At 38.4% G+C, this 15,180-nt stretch overlaps 1 protein-coding gene across 2 annotated transcripts; it reads left to right on the forward strand.

The window, feature by feature from the left end:
• The first annotated feature begins 596 nt into the window (after positions 1-596).
• On the forward strand, positions 597-13,340 carry m1ap (meiosis 1 associated protein). Of its 2 annotated transcripts, none has more exons than XM_088347361.1 (12): positions 597-700; positions 2,089-2,315; positions 3,123-3,308; positions 4,364-4,538; positions 7,818-7,964; positions 8,045-8,177; positions 8,852-8,993; positions 9,873-9,924; positions 10,206-10,351; positions 11,200-11,318; positions 11,403-11,490; positions 11,930-13,340. In XM_088347361.1, exons 2-12 carry the CDS (start codon positions 2,094-2,096, stop codon positions 12,176-12,178), a joined length of 1,659 nt encoding a protein of 552 aa, XP_088203487.1. In that variant the 5' UTR covers positions 597-700; positions 2,089-2,093; the 3' UTR covers positions 12,179-13,340. The 2 variants fall into 2 exon arrangements, with proteins under 2 accessions (XP_088203487.1, XP_088203488.1); XM_088347362.1 differs by having other exon boundaries at positions 7,818-7,952.
• The last annotated feature ends 1,840 nt before the right edge of the window (positions 13,341-15,180 follow it).

Raw genomic sequence — 15,180 nt, forward strand, 5'->3', positions numbered from 1 at the left:
GTTTATTTTATTCTATTTCCTGCAAAAGCTTTTCACCTGATTTCCACCACCCTCTAAAATGTAAATTCTAAACCCAAACATTTTCACATGACAGGAGTGTAAATAATAAGAATGCATGGTTAGGCTTGACCATTTTTTTACTGTCATATGAGTCCCCTTCCTGGAATTTGATCTCACAAGCAAATGCATTTATGAGAACTGTGCTGTCAAAGTGAAAACTACTGGGTTTCACGAGGGGATTTTTTTTTAAATTGTGCTCTTCAGTTCCTATTTTCTGGCTTAAAACCAGAACAAAATAGTTGTGTCAATGCGAAATCGAGAGCAAAACTCCATGCAAAATCCCCTCAAACCTCAGAAAGTACAAACTACACACAGGAATTGATTCTAGCTGGAATTGAAGCCAGAACATCTTTACTGTGAGTAATTCACAGTAATTCACGGTGTACCCCTAAATTCATATGCTTTATGTCCAAATAAAAAGCACATATATAAAATACACTACTTTTTTTACATTTATGGTTCCTTAATTTTATTATGTAATATTATTTGCTTACATTTTTGTTTGTTCATTTAAAATGATGGTGTTAGAAAGAAGTCGGCGCCACTTGTGCGTGTTTGCACCCCCTAGTGGAGAGTGGTTGGACAAATCTATTAGCATCGTGACGTTGATTAAGCTAGCTGGCCTCCTGCTGGAAGTCAGGTAACTAAATGTGTTTTCCCAATCGTTATTGTTATCATTTGATGAAACTATTTGCTTAGAAACGCAAAATCACTATCCCCATAATACAATACAAATACAAATCACAGAGCTAGCTAACATTTTCAAAATCGTAGCATTCGCTCGTTAGCATTATGCTAACGTTTATTTATCCTTTTTTTTGCTGTTCGTCCTCGTCAATTTAGCGTTGTGGGACGTGAAATGTGAGATAATATATCTAAAAACATGTACATTGCTGCTTGTGGGTAAAATACTAAAAAACATACGGAAAATTTAGAGGTTAAATTTGTGCATCAATGAAGGTCAGAGGAAAATCTTGAATTGGAGACAACAGAACAATTGCAACTCGTTGCTGTCATGTGAAAAAAGTTATCTTCGAATTTTCTTTTCGTTTGTTAATCTTCTAAACCGTGCCTCAATGGTTAATTAAAGAGTTATTTAAAGAGTATCAGTCATGGTTACCCACATCAGATTTCCTGCATAAATCCCGTTCATCTGAATTCCCCTGCCTGGGATTTGCTGTTATTGACTCTAAAATTTGCCATGCACATGTAATTAATATTTGTTTCGCTTATATCCATACTTGTAAAAAGGTCTTGTGGTTATAAGAATCTATCAGCAATCCCCAGAACTGCTCATTTAATCAAAGATCGGTATTTTTTATTTAGTAAATACAATAGCTATTTGCGTAGGATAACCTGTATGAATTTACGGGTTGCTCAACATTTGCATTTTATTTCACTTAAAAAAACTAATGAAATCCCAATACATTGAACTAAAAAGAAATCAGAGAATTAATAACAGTATAGAATTGTCTTTACTGTCGTTTAAAACATCATAGGCTATTAGGATAGGATTTGATGTGGCACTCCAGGATAATTATATAATAAACACTTAATAAAAATAGGGTTTAAAATAATATTAGGAGGTAGTGCTTGTATCCTGGCCTAAGTTGTAATACATCAGAAAAATGGTGCGATGAAAAGTGCTATTTAAGTTATCAGCTGCTTGTTTACGAAATTGTATTTCTTTGTAAACCACATAAAGCAATAGGAAATGGACCTGAAGAAACCAATTCCTTTTTTTCTGTGAGAACAGCAAAGGCACTTCCTCCAAAATTGTCAACATGAGCATATTTTGAAATCCCTTGCATGATGAAATGTGATGAAATGCATGTTGAAATAGAAAATAATGAAGCTACTTCCGGTCCTGAATAATAAACTGTATTATGTTACTAAAAGAGCGTGAAAAATAATGTTTTTTACTATTTTTTTTAAAGGAAAAACTGTTAGTGTGTTTGTGCTTGACAACAACATGAGATCACAAAATATTAAAACACAGCCGTCAAATTCTTTTTTTTCCTGTTTCAGGCAAGATGGCGCACAACAACGTGTCCAACACTCCTTTTTTGCAGCAACCTGTCAGGGTCTTGATCATTGAGGCAATGCCACCCTGGTGGGCCGAGACCCGATCAGTTCTCTGTGATGGTCTTAATAATTTTCTGACGCTGGTCTGTAGTCTGAAGGGACCTTGTAGGGTTCCTCATCTCAGTGTGTACGCCATCACAAGTCAGCAAGAATGTCTGCTTCCTTTTGTGGTAATACCAAATACTCATATCGATTCTAGGCACGAGCATGTGTGTCCTTTTTGATTTTGTTCGGCAGAGTCACGCTCACTCACCCACACACAAGCTCACAACTAGATCATTGATTCTAGAACAATTCTGTTTATTATTCTGCTTACCCTTGCTCTGATGAACCTACTGGCCTCCCAGAGGGCAACAGGTCAACGAGCTGGGCACCTGAATTTAACCGGTCCTTGGTGATGTTGTGGCGTCTGCTCAGGCATTGAGGGGAGTAAATATCCATCAGGAAGGGGAGAGGGCAGGCACTGATGTGTTGTGCTGCTTTCACTGCATCAAATGTTACTGTGGTTAGCAAGAGTTTGTCCTTGAAATGCTGTGTTGCATACTGCCTCATCTTATGTCCAAATAATTTAATTTTAGTTTCTTGAGTCTGCTCTAGTTATGCTAAATAACATTTTGACTAGTCAGCTTTAATTTGTAATAAGGTGCTGTGTTCTGATGAAATCAAAATTGAGGCATTTGGACATAACTAATCTAAATATACTTATAAGAACGAATGCACCTGCCTACATTTGTAATCATTGTAAACCTCTGCACATCCTATAAACTTCATTTAAATCCTCAAATATTGTTTGTCTGCTATAACATAAAATTAACTGAAATTGATTGTCCAATTGGCCAATGATCTATAAAGGAAAATCTTTTAGCGGTGCATCAATTTGTTTAAATCATTGGTGAGGGCAGTTAGCATGGATCAAGTCTCATTGACATATGTGTATGTTTGAAGATACCTTTTTTTTTTTTTTTTTTTTTTTTCAGAGAGTTCGGGGTAACTTGCCTAGGTTGCTTTCCTGTGTGGAGGCACTACGGGCGATCCCGGCTGTAGGTGTCATCACAGAACTGAGCAGTGTGATCCAGATTATTCGACTGGCTGTGCTCAACAGTCACAAGCAATTTAACCGGTACAGAAATTCTAGTGAAGTCAGCCTTCAAGCCAACATAGAGGTGAGGAAATGCAGATTAACAGTCATGATTGTTATGAATGGATTGATTAGTTTGAAACATACTTGAAAACATCTAAAGCAACTCAAAAAAAAAGGTAGTTGAAAGAGTTGTCCTTGAAAAATATTTTGATCTTTTTAGTTGTACTATTATCTCGTGGGTGGTTTTGTTCACTTCAGTGCAGGGAAATGTGGTGGTTTCTTAAACCGCTCAGCCTTCTGTCTGGAGATTTGTTTGTCTGACATTAGAGAAGCCAAAGCAAAGATATTTTGACAGAATATCTTATCAGCTTGGGGCAAAATGTTCTATCAAACACCTTAACCGTTAGTTTCCCCTACTTGCTGCTCATGATTATCTCCTTCAGCTGGAGCTATTTTGAAGGACCTAATAATTGAATTAAAAATATAATTATATTTCCATCCATCCATTATCTGCACCGTTTATTATCAGTAGGGTCACGGGGGTGCTGGAGCCCATCCCAGTCATCTTCCGGCAGTGGGCAGGGGACACCCTGAACTGGTTGCCAGCCAGTCGCAGAGCACATAGAGACAGACAACTCACTTGCTTATTCACACCTAGAGACAATTTGGATCAACCAATAAACCTGACATGCATGTTTTGACGAATGTGGGAGGAAACCAGAGTGCCCTGAAGGAAACCCAATGCAGGCACTGGGAGAACATGCAAATTCCACATGGGGAGGCTGTGGTAGCTGGACTTTTGAACCCTGAACAGCTCCCTAACATCCCAGCCGCCGTGCCGCCATCATTATACTTGTGTTTATTTGTTTTTGTCATGGTAGAGACACATTGCGCAGGAGAGAGTACTGTATCTACTGTATGTCCTTGTAGAGCTTCTAGAGGCAGATTTTTTTTTTCTCTATGTCACGACATCACATGCTGCAGTTCATTGTAGTATTTTGTTCATTTCCATGTCACCATAGTGCACCTTTTTTTCAAAGAGTTTTTAAATAAGGATAAAACAGCTGCATAGAAATAAAAACAGAAAAAAACTCCAGATTAAAGTGGATGTTTTTTTTGCTTGTATTGTTTATACAGGTTACCGTAGTGACCAGCCGTACCGGAAGAGTCATGGTTCACCTTTTGAAAAATGCGCTTAAGAATGATGATCTGATACCAATCCAGAGTTTCATGGTGATTCAGCTTAGAAGTGAGCTAGAGCGTGGTCCAGAAATACTCCCACCTCCAAACACACCTCCGGCTTATAATGCAGGTAAGAAAGAGGACACAAACCAATACTGAACTCACTCCTTGCTGTCTTTCCTGAGCAGACTTCACTCCCACTCACATTCCACATATTTTCCCACCCTGCTCCTTCCACACGGCCGGGAAGGGCCATGTGTGTGACCCATCTATGCTCATATTTGTGTCTCCCTCACACACTCATACAACTGATGGCAATTTCTCTCTTGTGTGCTTCAAATGTCACTGCTGGGAACAAACCTGCTGTTTTTCTGCTACATATAAAAAAGGCAACAGTTCATCCCTTAATTAAAAGAAGGATCAAATGTTTTATTAAGGGGCTCTGTGCGTTTTTGTGCTAATGGACTCTCTGGAGAGGATACAAAAATGGGTCATGGAAAAGGAATGAACAACACAAACATAAACGTTTTACCGAATAAATCATAAATTGTGCCTGATTTTAGTTAAAGGAATTGGGCAGGATAGGACAAGCAGGTAGATAGATAGATAGATAGATAGATACTTTATTCATCCCCGAAGGGAAATTCACTTTTCCAGCAGCATCCCTAAGCTGAGAACAATCGAAAATAACTGAGAACAATCGAAAATAACACGGGAGCTGCTGGAGTGGCTGCCATTCGTGACGGCGCCGGAGAAACGATTCAATTTGAATCATGTACGAACAAACAAACAATTGAATCATGTACAAGAAACGATTCAATTTGAATCATGTACAAACAAACAGGTAATGCCAAGTCACTCAGAATCATAGCAAAATATCCTCATCACTCTTCAGCTCAGTTTGAGACATGAACATGTAAATTTGATTGTTTTATAGGATGCTGTTTTTTTCTCCCTTATTGCTTGAAGTAATAGAATGTATTTTTGCAATGCACATATGACAGTTGTGACTGCTTCTTACCACCATTCATTTTTGGGCCCCAACCAGCGAAAAAAGACAGTATAATTTCCATTTTTTATTTTTTATTCAAACATGGTCTCCTGCAGGGCTTTTTGTTCTCTCCATCAAAGATTGCTTCTCATGCTTTCCAGTGTGGTGACTAAATTGTCTCTGCCTTTTTCTCCTTCCATATAGATCTTTATACAGGGTTCGTACGAGTGCCTGAAATCCTTGAAAATGCTTGAATTTTAATGTTGTGTTTTCAAGGTCAGGAAAAATTATTTTCATTGCATACAAGAGGACAGGTTTTTGCAGAAGATCCCTTAAAAACGCATGAAGTATAAATTGAAATATTAACAGATCTCACAAAAAATTGTACAATACTAGGGAATTTTAGAATTTTACAAACTAACAACTCAAAATATCTGAAAATGTAAAAAAAAAAAATATAAAATAAAAATATTAACTCTTCAGTGCTTTAATAAAAGAAAAATGCCCCAAAAATAACTACTTACAATTCTGTTTTAACAAATTCAGACACACATCTTATGAAAAACACGCAAAAAAATTAAATTAAAATGAGTAAAATAAAAAGCAAAATATTAGCATCTTCTAAGATTGGAAGATTGAATTCTCTCTGCTTCGGAGCAATCAATGTCATTAAAATGACGCCAACTTTGGCTCATTTTTCTGCTTTTTGTACATACTGTACTTTCTATCTTTTTTGTCTTCCGCATTGAACTCCATTACTATCCCGCACTTAAAGAGCCTTCTCCGTGTTTGTGAACAAATGTGACGTATTGAAGCTGCGTGTGCATTGTTGAAGCAGAATGGCAGAATTCATGTTGGTTTACAGCAGCCCACAAAAAAGATTGTAGATCATAGATAGGAACAGAGTAAAATAACACAAAGTATATACTAGTCCTCAAAGCCAACAAAAAAAATCTTTCTTTTGATCTGCGTTGGATTTCTTCATTTGAAGGCACTGGAAATTTTGAGAAAAAAATAGCCTTGAAAGTTCTTGAAAAGTGTTCGAATTTGTCCATGAAAATGGTGTACAAACACTGTTTGCATGAGGTGTAATTGGATGTCTGAGTTGTTCTCTAGTTCCATTTGACATTTCTTCCTGTCCCCAATTCTGTATTCTATCATGTTCTTGATCCATATCTCTAATAGATTCATGTTTCATTTATATAGCTTAGGTCATAATCACTGTTTACTGTGACCTTGGTATTCTACAGCTTGATGGGCCAGTTCAGCATGACAACTTTACCGGCTATTCAATGAAAATGACGTCAGTCATTAAGTCAAGTCATTTTTATTTGTATAGCCCTTAATCACAAAGAGTCTCGAAGGGCTTTACAGGTTATTACACATAAGCAGTTTAGGTTATTCATATGCTATAGAGTAGAAGTGTGTTTTAAGCTTACATTTAACTATTTCCACTGAGGTTGCAGATCGGATCTCAGGGGGAAGAGCATTCCACAACACCGGTGCCCGGATGGAGAACGCTCTCGAACCTGCGGAACACTTCTTGGCTCTTGGGATCACCAGAAGACCGGGGCTCTCAGAACGAAGGCTTCGGGCCGGAACATAGGGGGAAATCAGATCTGAAAGATATGAGGGGGAAAGTCCATGTATGATTTTGTATAATAATAAGAGAACCTTGAAATCACATCTTAGGGTAACAGGGAGCCAATGCAGGTTAGCCAAAATTGGGGTGATGTGATCGGACTTTTTTGTCCTACTTAAAAGCCTCGCTGCGGCATTTTGTACCACCTGAAGACTCTTGAGTCTGGTCATCGGAAGACCGGAGAGTAGTGCATTACAGTCATCAAGACGGGAGGTAACAAACGCGTGAATTATAATCCCCGCATCCGACTGAGACGGTATTGGACGAATTTTAGCAATGTTATAAAGATAGAAGAAAGCGGTTCTAGTAATTTTCTTCACATGTGTTTGAAAGGACAGATCGGGGTCAAATGTGACAACTAAATTTTTAAGTGAGTCACTCTGTGTGATGTGACATTTGTCAATGTTCACAGCAATTTTAGAGAATAAGTCGCGGCATTTAGATGGACCAATAACTAACATTTCGGTCTTTTCAGAGTTAAGACGCAAGAAATTAGGTAGGAATTTTGATGCTTCCATTCAACCAATCAACATCAGATTACTTCTTAGGTTATCTGGTGTATGGCACCATAGTCGGTGGTCTGACGCATGTGATATTTTGACCCCTCACAGTTTTTCTCTTTGTATTTTTTGTCATAATTATTTCTCCTCATAAGCACAGAAGACCTATTGTTCATGTTAAAAATACTATCAGTTAAATATTTTCTTATTTCCTCTCACATGAAGGATTTAAAATAATTGTTTTTAAAAAGATCATAAATAATATTAATCTTGCAGGGAATCTGGTGCTGGTAGATCTGCAACAGGTGGACAACAGTGTTTTTGCTGTTGAGGCGGCGTTTAAACTATGGCTTCAAGACAATGGAGTGGGTTTTGAGCGCATCCGGATTGTCCTGCCCAGTCCTCGTGAAGGTTCCACTGAAGGTTCCTTCTACAAAACAGAATGCAAAAGTTGATTGTTGCTACCAGAGACATGACTACCGTTGCTCTTTGCTTCTCTCTAGTGTGCATTAAGTGTGACGTCCGGGAGTGTGTTATCAGCCCAGGACTCCTCCCACTGAACTCTGCTGAGGAGGCGGATAGCTTTTGTGATGTCATGTCCCAATTTCAAGTACCAAGAAGCATGAGAGCAATCAAGTATGAATGAAACCTAATGGAGTGATTGCATTATACAGTAGCTGAACTTGCTGGAACCAAAGCTGACATTGTCCACTTTAATATGTTTTTCCGCCGACGTCTTGCAAGTCTAGGAATTTTCTGCTTGAGTCATGATGCAAATTGAATATCTCAGATCTCCCATTTCAGTATGTTTTCCAAAACTAGTTTGCCAAGTAATTACTGTCGTTGTACATCTTTGGCAGATCGAAACGAGAAGAATATCAAAAAGTTTAAGTTAGCGACTAAATCACAAATGTATCGAATTTCCCAGTTCAAACGGAATTTATTAAATAGCTAACTGAATTAAGAACCTTAGTTGACATCAGCAAAACCTTTTAAAAAGGTGATAGTGTCTATCTGGGGAGAGTCCTTAACCTGAAAGATAATGTTTAGCTTACCACTGGTAAGACAAAGTACAACATGTTTGTGAACTGATACAAAAAGGTGGACTAATCTTGGTAACTTAAGCAATCATGTTAGGAACTTAACAGTTGGAGTGCAGGCATTCACTCTGTCAGTTAGAATGACTGAAAATGCTAATTTGTTTAATAATATCCATCCAACTATTAACCCATGCACTTCTATATACAAACTTTGGGCCATTGTTTATACTCCAAATTATATTGAATGCCTTTGTGTATGCTTGCCCTTAGATCTCTGTTTTGTGGCAATGTGTGTCAAACTGTGCTGTACGGACTCCCGTTAATAGTCATCCCGACTTCCAACTGGAGGCTGAACTGGGAAGAGATCCAGGACAACCAGTGCATGTTTCAAGCTCTCAACCGCGTACTGCATGTATGTTGACACAATGTAAACAGAAATTTTCACCTTCCCAAACTTATAGCAAATATAATTTTTCCTTTTTTTATTCCCAGGATAAGCAATGAAATGATTATTGATTATATTATCGGTTGAATTGAATAATCTGATAGATAAGGAAGGAGTTTGTTATAGAAGCGGTGTTCACCACTATAAAGAGTCAAAACGATGTCAAAATGTGACTTGCGCTGTTATTTCTAGAGGGTGACAAAAGGCAACTTTTGTCCCAGGTTCTGTGGTAATTGTATTCAGGGTTCTGACAGGGTCTTTTTAAAGTGTTTTCAATTTGATAACTGCAAATCAAGGCCTTGAAAAGTTCTTAAATTCGGTTTACAAGTCTTATATTTAACTGTTAAATGTCTGTTTTTTTTTCGTTGTCCAATCTGTGTTATAATAATAATAATAATAATAATAATAGAGCTTATAACTGTTAAATAAGTACACTTACAAAAGTATGGTACGTTGTGTCGTAATATTAGTTTTCATTTAATCCAACTTAATCCATCTCTGACCAATATATTGCATGTATCGGTCAGAGATAAAGGAAAATCCAGATTTCCGCTTGATCAAAAATGCACCATTTCGTTGGAGCATTACGTAAAGTCCAACCCCTGTTGTCGTCGGAGTAACTTTTGGGATGGGAACTGTTACTTGTCCCTGTCTTATGGCGTTATTCTTAGTTATACTGACAGATTATTTTTCATTATTTGAGAAATGTATGCCAAAATTGGTATGAGATTGGTCTTAAATTTCATTGTACAGGGTCATAAAAAGGTATTGAAAAGTCTTAAATTTAAAAGGGAAAATCCTGGGCATACTCTGGTAATATGTCTTCTTATTCTATTTATTTTTCAGAATAATAGCAAGGGTATATTGCTGCAGATGGCAGCGACAGAAGGAAGCCCAGGTGTGTTTGATGTATTTAACACTAGAGTTTTGGTATTTAGATTAAATTTGACTTGAGTCACATGATTAGTTCAGTAAAAAGGTTGAAAAATATGCCTGTTGCTTATTATCATAGATGATATATTATCAAAAATATTATGGCATGGTGTCTTAACGGTTATAATGTCTGTTATGTTTCTTCTTTTTGACACAAACCTGCTTAATATATGTAACACAAATTCATGCCCTGTGTTTTGTTTGTGAGTGTGTTGTGTATGTGTGACTTCTTTGTATGCTACACAGATTTGTCTTCTTTCTACTTCCTCTATCCCTCTGAGACATCTTCAGGCATGCTCCTCAACCCGGTTGTCTGCAGGGAACTGGTTCTGCCAGGCAGATTCCCTGATCCACTGCAGGATCCTCCAGCTGAAGCCATGCAGCTTATTGCGGTAAAACAATATTTATACCGGATTGTAAAATTCAGACTATAAACTGTCACTTTTTTCACAGGCTTTCAACCCTGCGACTTATGCAATTATGCGTCTAATTTATGCATTATTTTCTAACAGGGCTGTAGCCCCGCAAACACACATAACTGGCACTGCGTAGGGCATCCAGTGCCAAGGAGGGCACCAAAAGAAATCAGGGTCGTGAACAAAAAAATTGTAACGTGTTTTAAGTGTTATTAGTGTGCACTAATAAGGTTAAACAATACAAAAGCAGCATAAACCAAATTTCTCGGGAAAACGGGTGAATCTGCTGTAGAATACCAAGGTCTCCAGTCTTATGGTGTCTTAGGTGTGAGTAAGCGAATGAGATGTCTGTCTCTGTGTGCCCTGCGAGTGGCTGGCAGCCAGTTCAAGGTGTCCCCTGCCCACTGTCCGAACATAGCTGGGATGGGCAGTGCAGATAGTTGATGGATGTGCCATGATGTATTTCAGTGACTGGTGACATCATCCAGACACGTATTTGAATATCAAAAGTCCCGCCTGCAGGCCGGCGGAAGGTTAAGGGGTTAAGGTACATTATTGGTACATGTATCTTATTAAAACTCTTTCTGTGTACTGTCTTTCTTTGTAAATATCTCTTGTTTCAATGTGGGCACATGCGGCATATCAAAAGGTGCGGCTTATGTATATACAAAATGTTTTTCCCTTTAAAACTATTAGGTGCGACTTATAATCCGGTGCACTCCATAGTCCGAATTTTACGGTATTCTCTGAGTACATTTTACCACGAGATGGTTAGCCACAAATAAAAGGATGCTTCATTCAGCTTTATTTCTGGCTCTATATAGGGTTGCCTCTCACAGATAGAAGAGAAGGTGGTGTTGAACCCCAGCTGTCTTAACAGCAACCTCTATGAGTATTTCAGGAGCACCCTGGTCACCAAGCTGCACTACCCTCAGGGGACCGGGTAATAATAAATTTTGCTCATCAAGCTAATTGTATGTCCCCTGGCTGTAAAATGGTGAACATATGACATGATGTCTGGATTCAGTGCATTGGATAGGCATTTTGCTTCCTCGACATACCAACTTCAACCACCAGGGAGTGCTGTAACCTCAGCCAGCGGTCCACTCCATCAGGTAATCAATTTTGTCATTTCTAATAATAGAGTTGGGGAAATATATCAATAGAGTTTAACGAACTTGTATAGATAGCTTTTATCCATTTTTATAAGACCGCACAATGGGTGATGTTGAACTCCACTGTCATTTGTGTTTTGTCAACTAAGGCCTGCGGTGACCTTAAAGTACTGAGCTGATAACTGTGACTCTGATAAGGCTGCTCTGACGTAAAAATTGTTTGAAAATAAATGCACCGCAATTTCTAACTAAGCATAAAGAAGTTACCAAATTACTATGTTCAATTTGTACATTCAGTCACATACAGTATTTCAAACTGAATCAATGCATGCATTACAAAACGTGGAAGATTAAGCCTTGGATTAGGCCACCACAGTACCTACTTGTTTTCAAATGAAAAAAACATTACGTACTGTTTGTTGCTGTCTGTCTAAAACAGGCTCGCCAGCTTGGATCACACGGCAAGGCTACAACTGCTGCTGCCCCAATTTCTCATTTATCACAGAGAACTCTGCCAAATTCTCAGAATACCACATGGCGTAGACATCCGCCTGTCCCAAGCCCGCGTCAAGCTTTGACCTTCGTAACAAGTAATAGTTCAATTAGTGCCTGCCAGCAGGATTCAGGTCCTGATCATCGTGTCCAAAATGGCATAAGTAAAAATGTGTCAACACTGAGAGAGAATTGATTAGTTCTTGGCAGAAAAAAGGGGAAAAAAATCACTAAAGACTTTTTTTGTTTGTTCACAAAATTCTCTAGTAAAAGTTAGAAGGTTGGGTAGCACATCACTTGAACTGTATGTAGAAGAGGTTAAAAAAATACAATTTCATCCTATAAGTGCCAAAACCAGTTGACTGAATTATTTCATTCATTGCTATTAAAAGGTCACCGGAATGGATAATTCATGAATAACAGATTACTAGTTGTGCACTTGGGTGCAAAGCGGCATGGAAGAAAATGTGATTTACATATCCATCTGAATTGTACTGACGTATAGACAAGAATGCACATTCCTCCTTAAACACAGCCTTATTGTTTTAATGAGATGGGGGGTAGCTAGCAGCAGACAAATGGCTCTGTTCTTTCATTCAGCCAAACGCAAAGGTGGCATGCTAAGGGCAGAAACTTTGGAAACATCAAAGAACTTTAATTTTTCTCAGAGTTGGGTCAACGACGCATAATATGCATGCTGACATTATTATCAACTCAATGTTGGTTGCATGCATGACACATACTGTTTTATAAAATACATGCCCATATTCCTGATACATTTTTTAATTATAATAATCTATTCACCAGAAAAAGATATGTCTCTCTCTCACTTTCACACATGGTAAAACATTAATCGATGTCCCGCCATTCCACTCCTATGTTGAACCTTGTAACACAAGCAAGGGTCCAGTGACAAATTACTTCATGACGTTGTGATGTCATAGGACTTCCGCATACAGAATTATGACCACAACGACTCTCTTGTCTCGGTATTTGAGCAAATTGGCCGCCATTTCACTAGCTTATCTCACTTGCTCTTTCTCTCCTCCGCCCCCATTCCTTTTCCTAGTAAACACTAATCTCTTAAAAGTAAAAATTACTTTGAATAGAAGAAAAAAATATGTCAAAAGTCTAAAGTTCCTCTTTTAGACTGCTACAAAGGAGAAGTGGGATAGCAAAAAGTGTGTGCTTTGTGTGTTATATTCTGTTGAAGACAAGAGTCATTTTTGGTTGAAAGTTTCAAGATAAATTTTGTTTAGTTTTTACATGCTATTTTGTAGGGATTTCTCCTAAAATATTAAATGATGTTGTCACAATTTTTCTAATCTGTTTGCCAATAAAGTGCGTTGAAACTTTAAGACACTGTGGCTATTTATGTTGCTATCAGCTGTCCTGAAAGAGATTTATTTATCTCTGGATCAAATTTTTAGTGTGTCTTCCCTGGAGTTGCCTCTAACTGGCCTCGGTGATAAAATAAAAATGCAAATAGCGATTAAACTTGCGATGCTGTCATGATCACCGATGTGAGTCACCTTTGCCCGCTCCTTTGGCGCCAACTGCCTCGAACTCTGATTGGCTCCCTGTCCCTATTTAAATCCACTCCTCTCTGTCCCCTTTTGTCAGTCCGTCTGCGAACCTCAGTTAACACTAGGCAAGCCTTTTTCGACCCTGAATCTCACCTTTTTTTTTTGCTCCTGTCTGTCCCCCGGCTTGGACCTGTTTTTTATCCTGACCACATCTACTCTCCCGTCCCCGCTTTCGACCTCTTTTTGTCGGCGACCACGTCTACTCTCCTTTCTTGTCTTACGACTCGTTTCCGACCCCGACCACATTTTTGCTCTCCGTTTTTCCGTTCCCAACACCGTATCGCTCGCCACAGAAGATCCACTTCTGCGTTCAGAGCGACCTGCTTGCCGCGTCGAGCAATCACCAGATCTTGGGCGCAACTTTTTCTCTTTATTCCAATAAACTTGTGAAAAACCCAACAAAAGTGGGTCCTGTCTCCGTTCTGGCCGAGACAGATGCATTATATGCACACTAAGAGAATAATTAAATATAAAAAAGTTCTTTTTTTTTAAATTATTTTGTTAATTTGGAACTACTGTTTAAATTCAGAAATCAAAAAGGTAAGTGAAACCAACACAGAACTGAGATATGGCAAGCACACTTAACAATCACTTGCCCACGCAGTGATAAAAATAGAAATGGTGGTCTACATGTCATCAACCTATGTGGTTGTCGGTTGATAGGAAACCTGAGAACGATAAACATCATGTCACAAGCGGAACTCAGCAAAACACACCAACGCTAAAACTATTTCCCAACAGTGTACATTGTTTTGAACTTGAGCAAGATATGCAAGGACTGGTTGCGTTACAGCTTTTTCCTGCCGAAACCAATAATCAAAGAACTCAGCGCTGCAACTTGCATTCTGAAAAACTTGTTTTCTCATACATTTTTCTGAAAATGCCACATTTCAAACTAGTTGCAGACAATGTAAATGCATGAGCATGTCAAAATTGGGGACGAGTAAAATGATGCCTCATAAAAATGCAGCCAGGGTTTCTCAGAGGAAATTCAGTTTTTAGAAAGAACTTAGGGAGCATTTGAGAAAATAAAAAGCAGAAGGATGAACTGGATACAGATTTGGAACCGTGAATGGAACACTCTGTCCCCGTTTTTCTAGCCAACTGACACATGCCACGCTTTCTTGCCAGCATTCATCGTGTAAATGACTTTCTCATCCTGCCTTTTTAAGCACTGGAGAAACCCTTTAATATTATTCATCCTGTTTTTGGCTTCACTCATCTTCCCCAACTCATTTCGGTCTACCTTTTGTCTGCACTTGAATGGGGGGGTGAACTACCTCCAGTTAGCTTATACCAGGGATCACCAAAGTGTGCCTTATAGACCAGAAAATACAGAAAACAAGTTTTGCAAATTGCATAATTACAATGCAATGCAAACACATTGTGTAAATAATTTTGGGGAAATGCATAATTATAATGTTATGCTAACACATACGATAACCATTTATAAATGCATTCATTCATTTTAGTGGCTGAAACTAATTTAATTAGATTTATGTTATACACCACAAACAGACTTTTCACATCAAAGTTTTTTGTCGTTGTTGTCATTATGACCGATTTGGATCACCTGTGCCCACTCGTTTGGGGCCAACTGTTGCGGGCTATC

The sequence above is a fragment of the Urocampus carinirostris genome, chromosome 11 (genome assembly GCF_059441175.1).
Source record: "Urocampus carinirostris isolate Australia breed hairy pipefish chromosome 11, RoL_Ucar_1.0, whole genome shotgun sequence".
NCBI classification, from domain to species: Eukaryota; Metazoa; Chordata; class Actinopteri; order Syngnathiformes; family Syngnathidae; genus Urocampus; species Urocampus carinirostris.

What these genes read in the sequence shown, in the direction of transcription:
- m1ap (XM_088347361.1), top strand. Translation starts at nt 2,094, where the DNA reads ATGGCGCACAACAACGTGTCCAACACTCCTTTTTTGCAGCAACCTGTC. An exon ending in ACCTCCGGCTTATAATGCAG is followed by an intron (nt 4,539 to 7,817) that starts GTAAGAAAGAGG and finishes TTAATCTTGCAG; the next exon opens with GGAATCTGGTGCTGGTAGAT. An exon ending in AGAAGCATGAGAGCAATCAA is followed by an intron (nt 8,178 to 8,851) that starts GTATGAATGAAA and finishes GCTTGCCCTTAG; the next exon opens with ATCTCTGTTTTGTGGCAATG.